Source organism: Telmatherina bonti, assembly GCF_933228915.1.
Source record: "Telmatherina bonti genome assembly, chromosome: 1".
NCBI classification, from domain to species: Eukaryota; Metazoa; Chordata; class Actinopteri; order Atheriniformes; family Telmatherinidae; genus Telmatherina; species Telmatherina bonti.
In genome coordinates this window covers 22,125,112-22,147,611 of record NC_136619.1, presented here as the reverse complement: position 1 = coordinate 22,147,611, position 22,500 = coordinate 22,125,112, and the positions used below count along the sequence as shown (strand labels likewise).

Genomic DNA, 22,500 nt, shown 5'->3' with positions numbered 1-22,500 from the left:
TTTTAAACATATTTTCAAGAGATAACTGTCTCTTCAATCACACAAAGAAGTTGAGTGTAACATGAGAAGTAGTTGTCACAGATTAAATACTACTGAGACCAGCATATAATTACAAACCTTGATTGTTCATATCAATAAAGTTTTGTCACCCATAAATTCCTTTGCAAATCTTTTTTTTTTAAAAAACTCACCTGAAGATAATTGGACAAAGTGACAAACTCATATCCTAAAGTTTTTATATTGATATCTTGGATTTTATTTCAAATTTGTTATGAACCAATTTTTATGAGCTTTATTTGTATAGCACCAATTCACCCAAAAATCCTCTCAAGGTTCTTTGCAAATATAATAAATTTAGGACAATTTACAGAGATCAAAATTAAATTTAAATTTGTAATCTTACAAGCCAATTCATAAAATATATAGTGAATATAGAATTATCCATGCTAATATTGTTTACATTTTAGTGTTGCAATATCAATTACAACAAAAGATATATTAAAATCTTTATTTAAAAACTATGAATAGAAATAATTTAAACACATTACATTTGGAACAAAAATTCACTACACTGAGTGAATATACATTTAGATACTACTTAAAATAATTTATGAATTAAAAGGGGGAATACAATGATTAGAGAGCTGTCATCTATCTATCTGTCTATCTATCTGTCTGTCTGTCTATCTGATGACCTGGTTCTGTAAAATGGTGAATATGTAGATAAAAAAAAGTCTAATATTTGCTTCTGAGACATCCATTGCATCACTGATTTCTCCATATTTGACTTTAATACAACCCTTATAAACTACAGAATCCAAAACTATCAATAAAATAGATCAATAAAAATAAAGTGTGCCTGCAGGGTGACCTGTGATCTGCCATTCAAAAGACCATCACATCACAGCATGTGGAGTTCAGCTTTAGTCAGCCTCTACTGCTCCACTCTGCTCTTCCCATTGCTGATGCGACAACTACACGCCGGCGCTTCTGACCATCTAATTGGGCCCTCGGAGAGACTTCAGAAAGAATCAAAGCTCATCCTGCAAAGTGACAGAATGCTGACCATACCTGTTGTATCGTACATGACTTGCACTCATCTCTACTTAAAAGTACAACGTAGCATTTTTACAAGTTTCTGTTCCTGTCAGATCAGCTATGGAACGATGTTATAATTGCCTTCAACTACATCCTACAAAAATCAAAGAACATTTTTGGTGAATTCTGACTTTCTGAAAACCCTCAACAAACACCAAAAAAGCTAACCAGAGACTAAACTTTCAGTTGTTTACATTATTCATAATAATGAATTTAAACCCTAGACATGGCTTCCTGCATCTTAAGTATTAACACAAGCATCATTATGTACAAGTTGGGAATAAAGTCACTGCTGCAGTTACATTGAAACATTATTAATCCCCCTTCAGTATCTTATTATGGCCTAACAAAGCAGATAATTTTCAGGCTTTCAAGTAACATTACAAACAATTCCGTCGAAATATCTCCAGGAACCATTAAAAAGAAGAAACTTCTGAATGGTAAAGCCATTTAAGAGAACCGTGATCATAAACGCCAATGTGTCATGCAGCTATGTTACAGTAAGCCTTATTGACAATATTTAAGGTGTCACAGAAAAAAAGTACAACCAAAGTTAAACAGAGTATTGGAAAAATAATAGATAAATATGCAGAGGATGATCAACTGGTTCAGCAGACAGTTGATGATTGACTGAATTGTCCCCAAGGGTCCTGACCTCCAGAGTGAAAAGAAATAACCTGAAGCCGATGTTTGCACTCTGATCGTATTTATTGTCATGCAGTGCAGCAGAGGATAGTCCAGGTATGTGATGGAGGAGGAAGACCGTGTGGGATAATGAGGTGGGATAAGCCTGCTAAGCCTCCACAATCCTATCAAAAATCCAAACTGGAATCAAGCACAAGAATGTCAAAATCTTTGTAATGCAATCACACTGCTCTGTAATATGGGGTCACTGCAACAAATAACTTACCTTTGCGGGGGATTCAGAAGGATTTGGGAATCAGCTTCACAATCTTCTTGATAGATTGATTGCACATGTTGTATAGGGTGAAACATTAAGTCTTCTCTCTTCTTTAATCAGTTTCTGTCATTGAACATGACTTTTTCTTTCCTTTCTTTAATGTTTGGTACAAAAATAGTTTTTTTTTTCAGGGGAGTACTCGCCGCATTTTGTGAAACTGTCATGAAAGGAATATTAACTAGTTTTGACAGCAGCTGGGGCCACATTCAGAGTGATATGCAGGATTGTAAAGCAGAATATGAGTCCCGTGTGTCTTGATTAACCAAGAGTTTTGTTGTTGTTGTTTTATTCTGTTTCGTTTACACATCAGCTCTTCACTCACTGTTTGATTAGCTTTAGGCACCTTAACCTCTTTGTTGGGACTAGGAATACAGCTCAACTTCTAAGAGAATCTACAAAATAGTTCTGTCACAAGTATAACATGAGATCAGTTTGAATTAAAACTGGTTACCACGGGAAATCTTTCTAATATATGACAATAATGAGAAAAACAAGCAAAAGTCATTGTCAAAGCTACAATGAAAATTTACTCTCCTACCTCCTGGGTTTAACTGAAACATTGATATGCTCTGTTATTCGAGCAGGTATAGCTGGCAATGTCTAGAATCAGCATTAAACAACGCAGAGCAACCACAAATGATGTCTATATCACTAATGAAATGTACAGGAAGTAATAAAACAACACAAGGTTGCATCACGCAGGTCATCGTGGCTGAATTCCAGGTCAAGCATCACATGTTTGCGCTACAACACAGACAGTGTTCGTGCTTCACATCACAGCAATCAGACATTCAACCTTGACACCTCACACAGTCAGAGCCAACAAAGAGATTGCCACAGACATCAGCAGGCAGCATGATGGATGAGCTCTTGAGCAAAGGCCTCAGCTTCCTAAATTCAACACAACACCCCAGGGCCAATGATGTGATGTTGCAGCTGCTACTGTGACAGTAAAGAAAATAAGATTCCTCTGACAAATGCTGACAAGTAAGAGTGCATTCAAATGTAGCACATATTCATAGTAGGCACAGTGAGCATCCTACTGAGAACAAATTATTGTCATTGCAAGGCTTTGGATGTGAAATGCGCCCTTCATTATATACCAGTTTCTTTTCTTAATATGACATTCCAGTGCTGCAAAAGTTTCAGCAAAGTTTACATTACTGACTTTGAGAAAAAGCATCTCCCTACAGGTATGTTAGTTTAAACTGTGGTTGAATCGTAACGCAGCTGTAACAGCAGATTTAAAATTGATTCACAATTAAATGATTTAGAAGTAAGTAATGAGGTAAGAGCAGTATTAGCTGAGTAGGAAAGATCAGATTTGATTAAAACTAATTAATTACAAAAGCAGTAAGAACACAAACCATAAAACCACTGAGCAGGTCATTTAGGGTAGTTGGATTTTTCTCTTTAAAGGGAAAGTCCTTTAGTTTACATAAGTTTAATTTTTATTAGTGTCTGCCTTTTGGGATTTTTTTAGAGCACAAATTATATATGAAAAATAAATACTTGTCAAAAACAGTGACAGGTCCTTTTAGAAAACATGTACGGCTGTGAGGCAGTAAAGAAACTTATTGTTACTGTGCTGTGATCATATTGTCAGTGTGCAGAATAATACACACCAGCACCAGTTGCTTCCTATACCAGTCAGCAGATGCACTGTGTCTTGATCCTCTGAAGTCTTATGAGGACCTGAGGGTTTGTCTCAGTCCTTCCTTCCAGTAACAGCCTGCTCAGCACTTCTACAACTGGCCTGTGCTGCTTTATGCGTGACTTTACACATACCACTTTAAACAAATCATAGGTACAATGAAAAAACGAATAAGTTGTAAAGAATAAAGGAAGAAAAAACAAAACACAGTGTGACATCCAGCATCTGATTATGTGATTCAGCCACAAATAAGCAAATAAGATTGAAAATAAACAGAGGCTTCCTGAGAGGCTTTCAGAAAACAGGAAGAGGATCACAACTTCGTACGCCATTCTGTTTCTTAGACTAAGTACACAGAAACACGGTTTGTTTGTTTTTTTGTTTTTTTTTTTTTAAAAAAAACAGGGTTTATCCCTTCTCCGTAACCCCTAAGAAAGCCAAAGTAGCCAACTTTAATAACAACAACAACAAAACTTAGTCCATTTTCATCTCATGATACTTTCTTTCCCCTTCGATGAGCAGCGAAAAGTGATGCCCTGGATAAGAAGAAAATCTCTGGCTGTTGTCAGCAAAATGACATCTTTCTCAATGTTATCAGCTTTAGACCTGATGAAGTCTGATCCCAAATCACAACGCTGACATTCTCTGTTTTGTTTAACAGCTTACATCTTTTTTGTGGTTATCTGTGAGAAATTTAAGGAGCAGATATGTCAAATGTCCTGTTAGAAAGGGTTGGAACCAGTACTATCTTAGCTAGGTCTGCTGTTACCATGTGAAACAAAGTGGAGAACATCTCATGTTTTTTACATACAAACCAGAGACAAATTGCTACGTAAATCACAGTTATTCTGTGCAGATCTAAAAAATGTCAGTAAATCAGTAAAAATCTTTGTTGTATTTTGCTTCTTTTTTTTTTTACCATCTTCAGTTTGCCTTTGGACAATAGACGAGAACAAATACAAAAACTGTGGCTACCAAAATACCAGTGTTTATATGTACAAGCCTTCAAGTCATATTATTCTGTTGTGAAAATCACAGTGCTCCCACCATGCACTTTAAAATCCACCATGCCACGAAAGCAAAGACAAGATCCAGGAATTCTCTGAGGCTAAGCTCAGTTAGAATGAACCTCAGTAAATGTTTGCTTATGGGTGATGTTGACACTGCAGAAACACCCAACTGCTCATTTAACTGGTCATGACTGACTCGCGTGATGCAACAGAAAATGGTTCAGCGGTTGTTTGGCGTAGAGCTTTGACTTGCATGTCTTTATAGATCGATTCCACCACTGCGGTAATACACTCTAATATATGTGGAAATCCATGAGAAGCTAAATATTCTTGATATTTAAACTATTTCTTCTCCATAAGCACAAAAGTAAAAAATATCTCCATAAGTCAAGTTAGAAAAAAGATCTTCTTTGTGATGGAGAGAAAACAAGTGTTTAAAATGAGTTCTGACTGTCCAGTGCAGCTATTGCCACTGTTTTTCTTTATTTTTCTTCTGCCTTTATAGTTTCTATCCTCTTTGAGGTAAAATCAGTTAATGGAGGCTCTTACCGGGTCGGGCTAACCAATCAGCATGTAATTTAAAAGTAGCTCAATTTCTTTGAGGGTTTTCTAAAATGTGTTAGCATAAGTAAGCCTTTGGGCATTTCTACCTACCTTGATGTCCATTACCTATATCTTGAATCAGACAAAATCCACCTCAAGCACATATGCAGTCTTTTGCTAACTTGAAGAAGGTTTTTCTTTTTATTTCACTGATCCGACACACCTTTTTTCTCTCAAATCTAAGTATGCATCAAAAACTAGAAACCCAAGTACTCTTCTCTTGGTTGTAAACGGCATTTTTAAATAGCAAAAACTTTTCTAGTGTTTTCAGTTGTTCTGCTAACAAAAACCAAGCTAAATGGTCTCAGATGCTTTTTCTGAAATGAGAATGGGATAGTATGTCAAGAGAATAACAGGAACTGTATCTCCACTTCTTTTTAGACTTGTCTTTCAAAGTTTAACCTTACTTCTTAGAAAGCAATCTCACAGCTGAAAATATTTCTATCAAGCTGAGAATTGATCATTCTGGTAAAAACTAAAGGCCTAAACCTTGTTCCATTGTGCTGCACTGAGGTCAAAAATGGCACATTAGCAGCTTATCCCACGTATGGAGACATGATTCAAAGCATAATGGATTTTGGACGTGGTTGACTGGATTCAATAAATTGCTGTGAATTTTCTTTTGTTTATTAGAATATTCAGATGGTTGACATGCACAATGAAAAGGTAATTAAATGCTGAATCAGAAAAAGAAAAATATTTTTTACATGCCTCATTTTTCCCACAGGTCTCAGACTGCTTCTCCTGGATACTGTCCACAATGCCAACACAGAAATAGTGTTGTCATGGTTTGTGTTTGTCATGGGTAGTTCTAGTTTCATGTTGTTTTGTAGTGTTGTGGCTTGTTTCCTCTGTAGCCTTTGTTCCCCTTCATAGTTTTCACCTGGACTAAATTAGCTGATTCATTTCACCTGTGTCTTGTTCTGTCCTTGTCTGTATTTATAGCCTCTGTTTCGGTTCAATGTTGCAGCGCAGCGCAGCGCAGCCTAGCCTAGCCTAGCCTAGCCTAGCCTAGCCTAGCCTAGCCTAGCCTAGCCTAGCCTAGCCTAGCCTAGCCTAGCCTAGCCTAGCCTAGCCTCATTAAATCTTCTTCATTCTGCATTCCGGGCTCCTGGTCCTGCATTTGGGTCCTCACCTCCACCACAACCCTGACAAATGTTGGCCTTCAAAGGTGTAAAATGCCTGATTGGATAATCTACTGTGTTGTTTTATGACTCGCCTCTTTACAACATACATTTTAGACTTTATCAAAAAATGTTCTCAATCCTCATTTTGATTTTTGAGCAGCTTTTCATACATTTCATACATACCCACTAAAGAACAGAGCTTTTATACCAGTTTAATGGTTAGTACAGATACTCTGTAGAGAATGGCCATCTTGTCAGAAATGGTTTATCCAGTTCAGCTAGTCTTCAGAAGTTGCTTTTAGCATAAGAAATGGGACAAATGAGATCAGAATTCAGGCGTTTTCTGATAGATATCTAGTAGGCGTGTAACGATACAGAACCTGAGGTAAGGAACAGAGGCGTACCTGAAGTCCCCCCACAGAAGGATAATTGCCTTGCACATGCTTCCTCCAGTCTGCAGCACAGCCTCTGCTTAACCATAACAGACATCTGGTTAGTCATGACCGACGTTATGGCTTGGGACAGTTTCAAGGAGAAACCAGAGCTTCCAGAGTTAAGATCTCCTGTTTGGGAGCACTTTGGTGTCCCAGTGAATTATCTAAATGGACAAAAACAAGTGAATAAGACAAAAGCAGTCTGTAGGTCTTATGCTGAGCTGTGTTCCCCATGTAGCCCTGCCCCCTACACATGTAGATTTAGTACACTGTTGCTGAAAACTTTCACAGTTTAAATTGCTTCTATCTTTAATAGTTATAATGAGAAGCTTTCTTATTTTAAAAGTAAGTATTTTTAAAAAGTCAATAAACGTGTAAAATGGTTGAAGATATTTTCAATACATTATCTGAAAATGTGCTAATTCAAGCAATGTTTTATTAACCAAACATTTTCATGCAACTAAAAAAAAATTTGAACTTTGGATAAAATTATTTGTACAAGTTTGAATGAATTATCTTTATTGTCCTCTGAAAACATCCCTCTATCCTCATATTAAGTATGTACAGACACTGCCCATTAAAATGGAGGTAGGATATTTAGGGAATTTTTTGTTTTTAAGAATCTTTTTAGCAGATAATTTACTACAAGCAGTTTTGATTTGTTTTTTTTATGTTGTTGTTTTTTTTTTGTTTCATTTTAAATCTCATTAAACATGTTACTGTTCACACCAAAGTGAAGAAGTTTGATGTTTTGCATTTTTCCCTTATTTTAACAAAAATACACCCAACCATGATTATGGGGCACCGTTATACCTCTGGCATCTTGTTTACTAATTTAACTGCAAGCATGTCCACATGCAAGGTTTGTCCACAAAAAGAAGACAATAAAGTTAAATAGATGTTGAATCTATTAACGACCCATGAATTTGACTATCGTACATAAAAGCAATTCTTATTGACCAGAATTTGATATCTCTGTGCTAAAGTGTGTTTTCAATCAATTCAACCTTCATTTGTTTGTCCTTCGCAGACTCCCTTTCTGTGTTGTGGTTTTTTCCCCCATCTGATCCTCTACTCTTCCTCCTTACAACTACGGCTGTGTTTATTATCCACATTTCACTGGCTGCTGTGAAATTTGCTGATAATGATGTTCACTGCCCAAGAGAGGCAATATCATGAATGAGAAGTATGTATTCTATCCGATACTTTGTTCTAATCCTGAGGACACATGTTTGACCTTTATTAATCTGAAATGCTGTAGACTCAGGGGAGCAAACAGTCTCCATCTGAACAACATTTCATTCAAGCTGTGGTGTGCAGTAAAAAAGTTTATTTAGCTTGTTTATAGATATATTCATTTTTATAAAATGATAAAGAGTTATAGATCTTCTATGCTGCATATAAGGTCTAGGTCTGTGCCTTATTTTAATCTAAAAAAGAAAATGCAATGCATTTCATGTCAGGAAAAAGTGCACATCCAGTGCAGTAACTCCTGAATTTTAAGGTGCTGTTGGCCATTTTGAAGTTGTGACTAACATCACATAAATAACACACATAAACACACGTGTCAGAGGGTGGAAGGATACAAATCTGGGACTCACATATACTTTTGTTCCAGTGCGGGAGCATGTGTGCAGGCCTTTTGTGCTTTCATGTGTGTGTGTGTGTGTGTGTGTGTGTGTGTGTGCATTGATGTGCATGTATGCAAAGGGGAAGTTCTCCAGAGGCAAAGGAGCTACACACTCGGATTATCCCTGTAATGAGTTGATGAATTGGCCTGTGGAGAACAGCAGTCTTATTTTAAGACTTAAGGGATGACTTCAGAGAACTAAAGAAGGACACAAGTCAAACATTTGGTACATGGTACACATTTACAGTTGTATGAATAAAACACAAAGTGGGTGAAATTCATTAGAAGCTGCAGATGTTAAAAACGTATGACACATTTTAAGAATTGGTCTTTGTGTAACTACAGGTAGATGTTTCAGTAGTTTGTGGAAGTGGCTCAAATTACCTGCAAAACTGTTTATATATTCTGTCAGAGGAAAATTCCTTAAAGTACTAAGTTTGATTACTGTCAAATAAAGCCGACTTCTAACTTTTCCTTTAATGCTCTCTGAGTTAAGCTTCGTCTTGATGCTTGACATTTCCTAAGATCACTGAAGCAAGTCGACTGCTTCTACTCTAAACTTGCTTTACTTATGCAAGATTGAATCCCTGTGATATGACTGGGAATCAATATCAAAGGATTTTCTATACACTGACTGAATAGAGCATATATGTTATGGCATCAGATACAACATTTTCTGACCTGAGCTGAGGGCCACACATCATGTGGTGATTGGTTTCTAATAATTTTCCCACAAAATCAATGTCGTGAGTGATTGTTTTTCTGTAGATGGATATGTATAATGGATCTACATGGCTGGAAATTGTGAGAAATCCATAAATTAAACCTGCTATTTATATTTCAAACAAAACACAAATGTCACCTCTTTTTTAGTTTCCATTTTCCATTTAATTTGTTGGAATAATTAAATCAGACAACACTATTTACTAAGACAAAACACCCTCTCTTCATACTACAATGATGTAATTGTGTTGCCAGATGATTATTATGCTTGTCTAGCCCCAATTTCTATGTAATCCAATTAAAACACACAAAAGATTGGCACGCACAAACCTTAATGGCTAAACAAAATTACGATGACAGGTCTGCTTGTGAACATTCCTGGGCTGAAAAAGGGGTCTCAGGCCAACAAAGTGGCATTCATGGGTTGTTCATGTACTTCAACCAACTTCAATAAATGATTGTTGAAAATAAAAAAAAAAATAAAAAAAAAACAAATCAGGAAGTTCTGTAGAGTTCAGCTTTGTTGGGGTGCCCTCCAGTAACAAATGTTACATGCAGGCATTAGAGCAGTTACGACAACAAATAGCTAGTGGCCTTCATGGTGTTGTTTTACAAGTATAACACTTTTTGCTATTGCTGTTTATACACATTATACATGCAAAAAAAACTAATGTACATGTGTGCTTTTAGACAGACAGTTCACAGGCAAGTCTAATAAAGCACGCCAGTCAGTTGTGAGAATGTAAAAGGAGCCAAAAAGGCATCTGAAAAAATCTTGGTTTTAGACCACAGTCATATAAAAGGCCTCTGTAAAACCTTTCACAAAATTTCCCCCTCTACTTCTAAAATATTTCCAGCACATTGAAACATTACTTGTTGTGAAGACATCAAAACAGAAATCCATAGCTGAATGGGAACTGCATAGTGGACCACATAACAGAGCCAAGCCTGGCATCTAAAAACGTTTCTTTCTTTTCTTGTAGATTACATTATTATACAGTTCCTTAGGATATCCATGGTGCAGGCACACTTTGCGAGCTGTGAAGTAGGCAACATTTCGAATGAATGTGTGATGAATGTAAATGTATAATGTAGAAATCTCACGTTCGCTCCTTCAGTGGTTCAAAGGGATTTTCTGAAATGACACAGTCCACAGCCTTTAGTTACACTTTACATTTCCATTTAAAACAACTGCGGATGAAGCTCAACGATAGCTTGCCATGAAATGTGACCACTGACCACATCTCTCAGAGTGCCTTACCCACTCATTTATGGTGCCCATAGATCTAAATTCTGGTGTGAGCCAAGTAATGTTAAATATTTTATCTATCCTGTTCTGACTATCAGCTATGACTTAATATTCATTCATTCATTTTTCTCATTCATTTTCTGAACCGCTCAATCCAATTCAGGGTCGCAGAGAAGCTGGAGCCTATCCCAGCTGGCTTTGGGCGACAGGCAGGGTACACCCAGGACACCTCGCCAGTCCATCGCAGGGATTAGTCATCGCTATGACTTAATATTTACTCTTTAATCACAATGAACTTTTATTGGCCTGAGACTGCCATGCCAAACTTAAGTAAGTGATTTAATTTACTTGAGCTGATTAGACCAATTTTCATAATAGTCAGGGCACAAACAGGTCAAATCAGCTTTCTTGCAGGTATTAGGGTGAGATAAGTCCCAATTTTAATATCTGTGGTATAAAACGAGTAATGTTTTGTGTATTTCCCCACAAAAAAAAAAGATCTAAATAAAATAAATCTTTAGTAATATTCCAACACACTGGTAGAATCACTCCCATACAGTAGCCTACATTTGCCCTTAAAGATGGAGGCAATTTTACAAACATAAAAGTGAGTTGTTCTTCAAAATTGAATGTTCCTAAATTTTCTAAACAATTCATCCTCTCATGGCATTTTTCTGCTGAGGCCCAGTGTGATGCAGTGTGATTAATGCTGGCCTTGTGCAGAGCAGTGTGGTGTATTATCGAGCTTGTCCCAATAAATCAGGCAGCCTGCTGCCCTTTCTCAAGCAGCAGCAGAGCCAGGCTTTCATCTGCCATCAGAATCCAACAAACAGCCAAAAAATACAGAGAGAAACAATAGAAGGCGCAAGCACAAAGACACAGGGAGATACTGGAGGGAAACACGGAGATAGCTCATCACACACTCACAATATTCCCTGATTGCACTGAACTATATGCGGTATACTGTGAGGCAGATGGCCCATGGTACTAATTAGAAGCCTGTTTGCCTTTTCTATCATTACATCTATGTATTGTGAAGGTGCTCCCTGTTTTGTTTACAGCGGTGAGAAGAAAAAATTGCAAACTTTTTTTTTTAAGCTACTGTATGACAGAAACCAAAATAACCCTGGGAGTGAATTATAGCAGCAGTAGATAACAGCAAATGTCTTTTGACTCTGAGTGATTGCCAGTACTAAATGGTTTTTCATCACTTGGTAATACTCTTTCTGCTTCCTTATTATTTTTCATTTCTTGCACAAGTTCCTCCATAATGTTGAACAGAAGTCTTATTGTTTTCCTGTCAAAACAAGTGTGTTACATAGAAAACAAAGCAGATGGAAGAACAAACAGATTTATTTTTCCTTTCATAGAAATCATCAAGGGTTTTGTACGCTGTCTTTTCTTCTTGATAACTGTTCACCAAGGCAAATGTTTGCATCTAGAGAGGATGCAAATCAAAGATGCAAAGCGGAAGCTCAGCATAATGAGAAACCATCTATCCTGACCACACACACACGACATATACATCTCAAGTCCTCCTGACAGACTTGTCCACAGCATAATTAACTGTTGTACTTTAAATCACTGCAATGAGATGAAACCAGGGAAATAAACAGAGAAATTTTGTCTTCCTAGAAAAAAATAAAGAAAGGAAGAGTCATGATTCCTTTTTGTTCTAAACCAATATTTCTGACTTCACTGAACATTAACCATATTGACAGCTCTGAAAAAGGCTTATCTGGATGGCAGGAAAGGAAACTAGAAAATAGCCTACTGAACACCAAAATGCAAGAAACAGCACTTGTAGAAGGAAACATTTAAGAAAAAACCAACCATGAAGTCTTACTGGCCATTCAATGCATATTAACTGTCAATTCAGACTGAACTGCAAGGAGGAAATGGCTTTCAGTCTTGCTCCGATGTCTTTTGTCAATGAATTCCTTGGCAGAAAGTGATGAGTGGCAACAGCTTAAATATAGCATTTCATGCAGCGATGTCTGTGAGGTCAGCTTTGTCAAAAGCCAACATGTCAGCTCTGATAAGCAGCAGGCAAGTTGTGGTTGTAAGACTCAGAAGTTGTTTAGTTATTTATCTTACCACTTGCATTCCAGGGTGTCCTCAAGAATAATTATACTTTCACAGCCAATTATTGACGGTAACTTTGTTGAGTCTGTTGAAGGTCATCGCCCACATAGCAGGTGGGTCCAGTGGTTTTTCCTGTACCTGGAGGATTCCACTGGAGCGCATTGGAGGTCTGTGTTGCTCTACTTTCAGACTTACAAGTTAGATCCAGTTCTGGGGCTTCTTAATTGCCGTCAGATGAACCACTGGAAGTGGTGGACAATTAGTCAGCCCCCAGGAGGTAGTCCTCAACATCATCGCCAGAGTCACTGTCGTTCTCAGAGGTTAAAGCTAAGGTGTCACCGCCATGCTCACCATTCTCAGGACTGGACTCTATGATGTTTGTCAAGGGCCTCTGCTGCAGTGTCATGTTTGTGCAGGTGCCAGGTGGAAAAGGAGAAGATTTTCTGCAACAGGCTTTTATATCCTGTCCTGCAGACACTGCTGCATAAACAAAAACATGGTCTGTTTTGGTTTTTGCAGGAACTAACTTTCACTGAAAATAGAAAAGGTCCTGTGTTTCAATAATTACAAAGCAGTGCAGTTGAACTCGTGCAAATGTGTGTTTTATGTTTTTTTATGATCAAATCTGCTGCCTTGAAAGCTTCCTGTGCTCATATGCATTGGTTACATGGTAATGCAGCATGCATGCTGTAGACAATTATGCATGTACAGACATACAAATTTAAATGCAAATCTTACTCACACACTCAAGCCAAAAGCTGTGGAGCTTGTTTGGGGAGCAGATGATGAAGGAACTGAGCAGTCCACGTTCTTCTTTTCTCTTTTTTTTAATTTTAAATAATGCTTCTTATTTAGTAATATTTTAATGTCTCTGTAAAGCACTTTGAATAACCTTGTTATTGAACTGAATGGTATTTTTCTTATATGGCATGTCTTGTGAAAATGACGTAATTAGGAAGGGAATCTGACTGAGCACAAACAGAAAACCAGCCATCTCAAATGAAATGAGAAAATGCATGTTTTATACTTTGTATTTAAGCTGTTTGAAATATAGTATTTAAAATGTGCACATTTTTGTGCTTAAGGTGCAAAGATTGAGTGATTTATGCTACATTATGACTGCCTGAAAATAAAATTACAAAAAAAATTAAGACCATTAAAAAATATAGATTCTTTTGTATGAATCATACTTAAAATGGATGGGGGATTATTGGGGAAATATTAAATAAGCTAGAAATTAAAATAAGAAAAAAACTCAAAACAACTACTAACCTCATTAGTTTAATCACAAGTTTTCAGCCATCTTACAGTGAGATTTCTAAAAGCTTTTGGACAACTACAGTTATTACACATCTTATGTTGTAGATTTAATTTATTCTAAAAGCATTTTTTAAAAATCTGTCAGGGGTTTCTATTTTCTTTTTTTTAATATAATATTTAGTGAAATCTACCTTTGAAAGCTACTCTTGCTTTAAATTTTCAAAGTTGAATCTCTAAAGAATTTGCAAACCTGCTTGGGGAAAATGTATCCCATTCTTCCAGGCAGATGCTTTGAAGCTCCACCAGATCGGATGAACTGTCTGCGAGCTGCCAACTTAATGTCTTTGCTCAGATGTTCAAGGAGGTTTGAGCTATGTCATCACACCAGAAAGTATTTTTTCTAAACTTAGACAGCATCTGGCAACCTCCAAAGATGACTATTTATATTCCAACTTATAAGAGTATTTTCAGTTAGCCGCTCTTCCATAAAGATATGATAGCTTGAAGGATCATTTGACTGACCACCCGTCTCTGCAGAGCGCTTAAGAACCAGTCCTGGAGTGACCATTCATCTGTGATTGTTGGTTATTCAGTCAGCTCCAACAGGAGTCCTTATAGTCTCCAAACCTCTTGCCATTGCCACTCTGCTCCAAGGAATATTCAAATCTTCTAATATAATTGCATTAAGGTCACAATGACCATGTGTAAACATTAATTAGAGATAAAGATTAAAGACACATTTTAGAAAAACAAGAAGTCCAGCTTTCAAGCAAGCTCTTAGACCACCATAACATAGATGAATGAGAATCTACACCACCATGCAGCTCTTGACCTTTTCTCCAAGCTGTGGATCTCTGTAGCTGTACTGCAGGATTCTGTTACAGCTGCTACTGAATTCAGCTGCACATCTGCTAACGAAGAGCAGAAAGACAGTTTACATTGTAAAGTCTCTGCATTGGCTACCTGTTTGCTTCAGGGTTATTTTGAAATCTTTTTACTGGTTTTAAAAGCTTTTTATAGTCCTAGTCCTACTTATTTATCAGATTTGCTTTAAACATTTAAGCCCTCCGGAGCATTCGAATCTTTAGATAGAGACCTTTTGCCAATCCATAAAGCCAGAACCAAAACACATGGTGTGGGAACTTTATCATTATTTTGGCCCTCACGTGTGTAATAGTGTACCTGAAGACCTGAAGCAGCTGAGAAATTGCACATTTTTAAAATAAAATTTAAGAAATCTTGTAGTCTTTTTAGGCTTTTTACTCAACGTTGTAAGCATTTGTAACTAAACTTAACATCTTTTTATAAATCTTACTTTTTGTGCTGCCTTATTTTATGTATTGTAGTCATGTTTATGATCTTAACCTGACGTCCTTGCTTCTTCTTTTTAATGTTAAACAGGCTCCTTTTATTTTTATTCCAGTTTCAAGTGTTTCCCAAGTGCAAAGTGCTGATATAGGATAGCGCTTCCCTACTACTACAACACTGTTGATCTTAAATGTGTATGTGTGTGTACATACATGGGTGTGTGCATGTGCATGCATCTGTGTGTCAGCACACAATCTTTTATCATTTTATGATGTATTTATTCATATGAAAAGAGCTATACAAATAACGCCCTGATTAAAGGAACATTCCATCATATGTGTTGTAGCTTCCTGAACTGCATCCAACCAATTTTTGCTTTTTACCAGCGTTGCAATTCTGCACACATCTCAGTTATGTTTTTGAACTGGTTTCTCAAAGTAGAAGTGATGTAGCTACAAGTGATTAACCCATTTACTCTTAGAAGTGTTTAAAATCAGGAAAAGATAAAAGATAAAAATCAGGGGAGAAAAAAAAGGAAAAGATAGAGTATCCCATCCATCATCTAAACCTGCTTGGTTCAAAGCAGGGTTAACAACAGAGGTTGCCACCAGCTGAGAAGCACTAGATGTACTATCCTGGACAGGTTACCAATCTATCATAGCCCAACACAGAGAGATAAACACCAGGGTGTACTTATTTAAACCTAATAACCTAACATTTATTTCTGATGATTGTGAGAAAATGCTGAGTACCCAAAGAAACCCCACATATACACTGGGAAAGCATGTAAACTTCACACTTTTGAACTTTTCTTGCAAGAAAACAATGCTAACTAGTATATCACAGTACAGCCTGGGTTAGAATACTTCTTAATTCAATTGAACATATATTCAACAAAGCTGTCATAATCTAATAGCTATAATACACCAAACAACCATAACATTAAAAACAAAGAAGAAAAAAAATTGTAATTAAGTTTTAGGCAAAACTTTAGCAGTCAGGATTTGTTTCTTCTTTCATTCACTTATATAAGGTATAATTGTATTTCTATTACGACTCTCATCATCTCATACATTTACTCACATTATCAAACGTAACTCAAGCTTAATTCTGATGTTACTACTGTTCTTCTTGCTCACTTTTATCCAAGACAGTGAGCCTGATACCTAATCTTTAAATCTCATCTTAATAAAAAGCAGCTGATCATAACGTAATGGCTGAATTTGAGTTTAGCTTCCAGTGCAGCACATATGACAGTAAAATTTGGTGCCAAACTATATGTGAATTTTTTTAGGTGATATAACTGAGAAATTAAGATATACTACTTTACAATAAATTAGTTTAGTTTTAAATTGCTGGTTTCTTTTTTTATCTATCATCTAAATTTCTTACAACTCTGAGTGGCTATCTGCAATTTTTTTTTCTGCAACATTCTGTTTCTTGCAAAAATTTATCTTGTGTGACTGAAAAAAGTCACAGAAACTGTAGTGATATAGGAACAGCTCCAGCAGTTTGGTTTCCATTTACAGTGCAGCCTAGTATGACAGACATCAATTGGACAGGAATTTTCCCCTTCAAAAAGCAATGCGGGGACAGAGATTACAGTGATGTTACAATCTGAAGCAGCAGCTCATTCATTGAATGGCTACAGCTGACTGTAAGGAAACAGATCTTTGACAACATGCATCGCTTTATAAAAAAACAAAAAAAAAAAACATGCAAGGGTGAGATCTTAAACATGCCAATATATTCAGATCAATCTCAAAACAAATACATTCACAAAGGTGAGCGAGTAAACTGTCTGTGACCCTGCTGTTGATTAGGTTTCTGTTCTTCTGTACTCTGAGAAAAGATCCAGATGAATAATTCCCATTTGGTTTGGACTTTGGAAGGTTTTGTATTGGGCATTTTGCAGAAAATGCAGGACATTTGTGTTGTGTAAAACAAATCTTTTTACTCAATCCCTTTAGGGGTTTAACCTTGCATCCCAATATTTTACCACAGCATACAGCTTACAGGAAACTTAAAAACATCAATGTACTGAATAAATTCTATTAGCACCTATTATACTCTCACATATTGAAACTAACCACAAATCTATCCTCTAATCATTGCCCTTGAATCTAATGCAAATTTTGACCAAAAGTACTTGTATGGCAATGTCACCAAATATTTACAGTGCAGCGCAGGTGCCATCACTGCACTCGTGTTTAAGAATGAATGCTGACTGTGAGCAAGAGAAGGAGGAGGAGTGGGGGGAGGAGGAGGCGACCGCTGCTGTAGCAGTGCATCAGAGTAGAGGTGAGACTACAGCCACAACACCACAGTTTGCTGAATACAAAAAGGTGACATATAACATATAACATCTGTTATTCCCTTTTCTCAGCTGTGGTCACGCCATTTCAAAGCCTATAAAGTCATCTGTAAAGAAATGGCTCAAGTAATCACAGAAAGGGGAGGAAACATGATGCCCAATCAGTACTCGTGTAAAAGGGGAACTGTCTTTTGCACGAGTACTTTCTTCTGGGCTTTATGGTAAAGTCGGCCAGCCTTACCTCAGCTGCGGTGCACGCCGCCTGAGACAAACAGACCCTCAGTGGGCTACAGTATGTGTGTCATTAGTGCTGACCCAGATGCTCTGAAACACTGACTGCTCTGTGACTGCACTGCATCCCAGAATAACTCCCTACAGCTTATTACAGACAATAATATGGTTTAATAACCTCTGTCATGGCAATGCAACCTAAATGAAATGGCATCAGAACAACAATGAGGAGGTGAAGTTGGACTGAGAGACAACGTTAAGGGTTAAAATAGCTCGTGCTGATAGCAGCTACTGGGGGGAAAGCAGTGGCTCAGTGCAGTACAATCTGCTCAGTGAGACAAAGGAGTTGACTGGCTTCAGGCTCAGGTGGCAGATAAATAGCAGAGAGATAGTTACATCACACAGGAGCAAACCCTGAGCAGTGCAGAAAGAACACAATCTCTGGAAAATGTCAAGTAAGAGACTTCATCCTGAGTGATAGTCTTCAGGGCATATTCTGTGACAGCACCCCATGTCAATGCAATAAGAGCAAGTCTCAACACATGTCAAACCCTAAACTGCATAAATAGCAAATAAAGGATAGAAGTTTGATTTTCTTAGAGATTATTTAGCGTGCTATACATCCAACCATGGCTCCATCCGCACAGCCTGTGAATCATGCTCCCTGCAGCGGATTACAAAACGCTGCCTGTGTAAAACAAAAGATCCATTTTCCACCCAGTGTGCTTTTATTCCTCCACAGTAGACGCCACACGCGGTGCAGCTCGAAACGTGAAAGATGTCAATGCAACCAAATGTGTCACAACATGTTGGAGCTCGCAGCCCGGCGGTGTTTCTTACCCTCTGCGGCCACAGCGCACCGGACAAGAAGTAAAAGCACCGCCACAGACAGCAGGCAATCTGCAAGCATCCCCGCTGCTCCGGCTCGCAACCTGCTCCTCAAACACCTCCTCTTCTCTCCTCCAGCAAGCGTCCTGTGCGACGAGCATCCGCCGGGGTCTGCTCCACAGGCTCCCGCCACTTCGGGGTGACCTGTCCGCCCATCACTCCTCACACCGGGAGCCATATCCAGTGGATAAGTTGCTGAAGTTTCACTCGTAAATAATACATTGGATCAATCCTCGTGTTTAAACGGGAAAAACACGGCCGTCCTGCGGTCTCGTAGCGTGTCCGGGGCTGGATGGATGGATGGAGCTGGGAGGGAGGGGAGGGGGGGGGGGGGGGGGGGGGGGACGCGGCGCAGAGGGGGAAATTAAGAAATGCGCCCTATTGCTCGGCTGCGCTCGGTCCACCCATCATCACCGTGTGGCGCAGGGTGGCGCGCACACTTTGCCAGAGGTTTCACATTTAGCTGCTGGCGGTAAAAGTGTGTCGTTAAGACCTGCTGCTGATGGAAGTTGGTCACTCCGGTGTGTGGAGGCTACAGGCGGAAAGATCATTCAGATCAGCGTCTCTAACCTGGTCAAACCGAGCAAATTAGTGTCTGTGATAATTGTATGGAGAAAAGTCAAAGCTGGACACGCCGCAGGACGCCATCTGCTGGTCGGATGTGAAATGACATGGCGCTTCTGTGCAGTGCAGGTTCAGCTTTAACGCTGACCTCGCTCCCTCCCATTGCAGCAGCAGCAGCAGCAGCTTCATATTCGCAGTGGCATATGACAGCACATAAAGCTCTTAACAGATGCTGCCAAACCTGTGGCGACTTCATGAACATCTGAGTGGATACAGCAGTGGCTGTTGTACCTCTTCGCCTCCACAGGATGTCAGTCCAGACCCAGAAAAGACACAGGAGTTGCAGACTGCAGATCCAGACTGAGTTTTACATTTAAGACCTTTGTGTGTATTTTTGCATTTAAGGCTTCCAGCATATTTAGAATAAAACAAAATTTCAAGTCTTATTACTTTGTAGAGTTGCCATTTCTTCTCCAAACACTTCAAAGGCATTCAGGCACCAGGAATAACAAGAAATTAAGTGTTTTGAATGAAATTTTTTAGTTTTACTGCCGACATGTCTTAGGGTGGGCAATCATAAGAATTGTCATTGCATTTTTTTAGTTCAAAATCCTCCCCACATTATCTGTTAGATACAGGTCAGAGCTAGATACAAGACAGTCCAATTCTCATTTTCTTGTCTTCCCCAATCATGTCTTTGTAATGTGTCAAGTATGCCATTGTGTCGTAGAACTGACATCCCTAGAAAAATGTTCTTGAGGGTATATGCTGCTCTAAAATGTTGCAATCAGGTGTGTGAAGGAGCTTTGCAAAGATATAACTCCAACATCACACAGTCCTGATTGCATTTAATATTTAGTCTTAATTATCTTCAGTTTCTTACCACAGTATGGCTTTGATTTGAGACTGTCTATCCCAGATGCCTCACAGTCAAAATATTTGGTACTGCCTTGGAATGTATGTTTTGTTTTTTTGCATAAATTACATTTTAAGAGTCCTTTATTGATGTAATTCTAAGTTGTAGAGCTTGATAAATGTTCCCTGTTGTCATCTCTTGCCTGTTACATGGTTATAGATGATTGATAGTTCTTGATGCAGTGCTGTCTGTCTGATTTAAGATCAGGGTTGTACAGCTTTGACTTGTAACTTTTTTTCTTTTTTTTTTAAACACAGAAACTCCAGTTTCTGTCTCTGCACCAACTTTTTGTTAAAAGTGCAGTAGGGATGAGATACAAAACTCAATGTTCATTAACATATCAAACTGTTGATCAAGGAAACAAAATATTCTGGCTTCAAAGCTACTTCTGATTAATTAAAAATCTAAGTAAATTATTGCTGTAAGTCATGTCTATTTTCCCATTTTTGGTTTTTTATATGGATTAGGAAGATTTTCAATCTACAAAGTAGCTGCTCAAGGATATTCAGTCATGTTCCATGATCCTCTTCAGTGCATGATGTTTGTCATCTTTGTCATGCTAGATTAGAAAAGCCGCTAATAGAAAATGATATCATTATGATATCTGATATTAAAACTATGTCTTAGAGTTGAATGTTTTTTCTTTTCTTTTAGAACAGCTGCTTCTCTCATCCAGATTGGCTGTTCATCATACATCCAGAAATCTTGTTTGAAAAATGCTCCCGCCCCAGAAGTGGTATATTGAAACTCCCCTTGAAGGTATCAGCTTCACCATTCATAATGTAGAAGAAAAAAATATAAGAGGAAAGCCCTCAAGAGGTTTTTTCTTATAATAAGAGATTCAAAGAGAGTTTAGCAGAATGACCTGATGGTATGTTTAGAAGCATATAGGTGAAGCATTCAACTTTAAAGACAAAGAATTATGTACAGCAAAGTAAATACCGTTAAGCATAGCGATGGTAGCTTCATGCTTCAGGGCTGTCTGGATCAGATTACACAAAGCCTTGACATAATTAAGGCATACTTCAGAATTCTTCAACATAGGACCTGAGTTGCACTGTTAATATCAACAACGCTGAGAGGTCTATCATATTAATGACTTAAGCCACAGAAGATCAACATTGATCACAGGGCAACTTGCCACCCAATGATTGTCTATTATTAATCCGTCATCTAGCATGAATTTAAAAAATGCATGATAAATAACTTATGTATTAAATCTAATTATTTTTTATTACTGAGCCCCACTTTTAAAAAAATATAAAAATATATGTAAATATGTTAAAAGGCTATGCTAATAGGCAAATTGTTAACTGTTTTTTGTCCTTTAATTTGTTATATTTGCAGTTCAAACCACAAAAAAATATATATCCGCATGAATGTAAGTGATGGAAGAACAATCTTAAGTCAGAAAGCGCTGCATCAATAGATTTTTTTAATTCAAAGTGAATCTTAACAATAATACACCATAAAGTCTTATTTGACACTCACCAAAAGAGTCACCTGGAAAACCCGCTTAATGTGACAAAGTAGAGAAGGCTTGGTCACACCTAAATCACTGAGAACTAGAGAGGAAACACTATCGCAAACTGTAAGAGACATCACATCCATAGAGTTAGTTTTCCCAGTCCTCATACTGTAATATTGCACAGTGCAATTGCTACATGGCAAACTAGTGTAGCATAAAATAAAAAAAGCAAATGAAACAAAAACGTAAAATCAAAGCCACAAAAGTCTACAGTTATTAAAAGAGTAACAGTTCAGATTCCATTATCAAATCTAATTGATGATCAATCTAAACAGATGATTCCATAACTTGCAGTGTGAATTAACTCTGAAATTGAGAGATGACCAGAAGGCTGAAAATAACAGTTTGAGTAAAACAAACCTTGATCAAACCAAAGAGTTACACAATAGCGCATTTCGATTAATACAGACCCTGAATTAAGAGCTCCAAAGTATAATACCGTAGCAGAGGATTTTCTTTCTGATATCAAAGTCATTAATTTAATAACTGCAGTTTTACAAATGACTGTTTTATCTGTTAAATGTTACATGAATCCTCAATAACAAAGTTATCCATAAACCAAGGTGTCACTCAGGTGGAAAAATCAAAAACAATTTAATGATTTCTCTCCTCTTGCATCCATTTTTTTTTCCTTAACAAGTATGGGAGAGTTAACACAGGCGCATTGCTGGTGAATACCTTTGAGACTCAAAACACTGATTACATTTCACATGCGTATTACTGGGGAGCTATTTCAAGCACTAATCTGCCAAGTTCATGCCTCATCATTATTATAAGCTTTCTTTCCCATTGTGACATTTGAATGTGATTTGTAAAGCAAACAGCTAAGAAATAATAAAAAAAATTTAAAAAAAAAAAAAACCTATCATAACGTACAGCTTTACCAGCGTCAGTTTGTAAATGTGGAGTATTGCCCT

At 37.6% G+C, this 22,500-nt stretch overlaps 1 protein-coding gene across 1 annotated transcript in view; it reads right to left on the bottom strand.

Annotated features, from left to right (window-relative positions):
• Window positions 1–18,753, bottom strand: part of kiaa1549lb (KIAA1549-like b) — a gene marked incomplete at both ends in the record, with an annotated part of 69,290 nt that extends 50,537 nt beyond the window's left edge. Inside the window, one exon of the mRNA XM_079255444.1 lies at window positions 18,528–18,753. Coding sequence (XP_079111570.1) covers window positions 18,528–18,753 — 226 coding nt within the window. The remainder of the gene's footprint in view (window positions 1–18,527) is intronic.
• Between the last annotated feature and the right edge of the window lie 3,747 nt (window positions 18,754–22,500).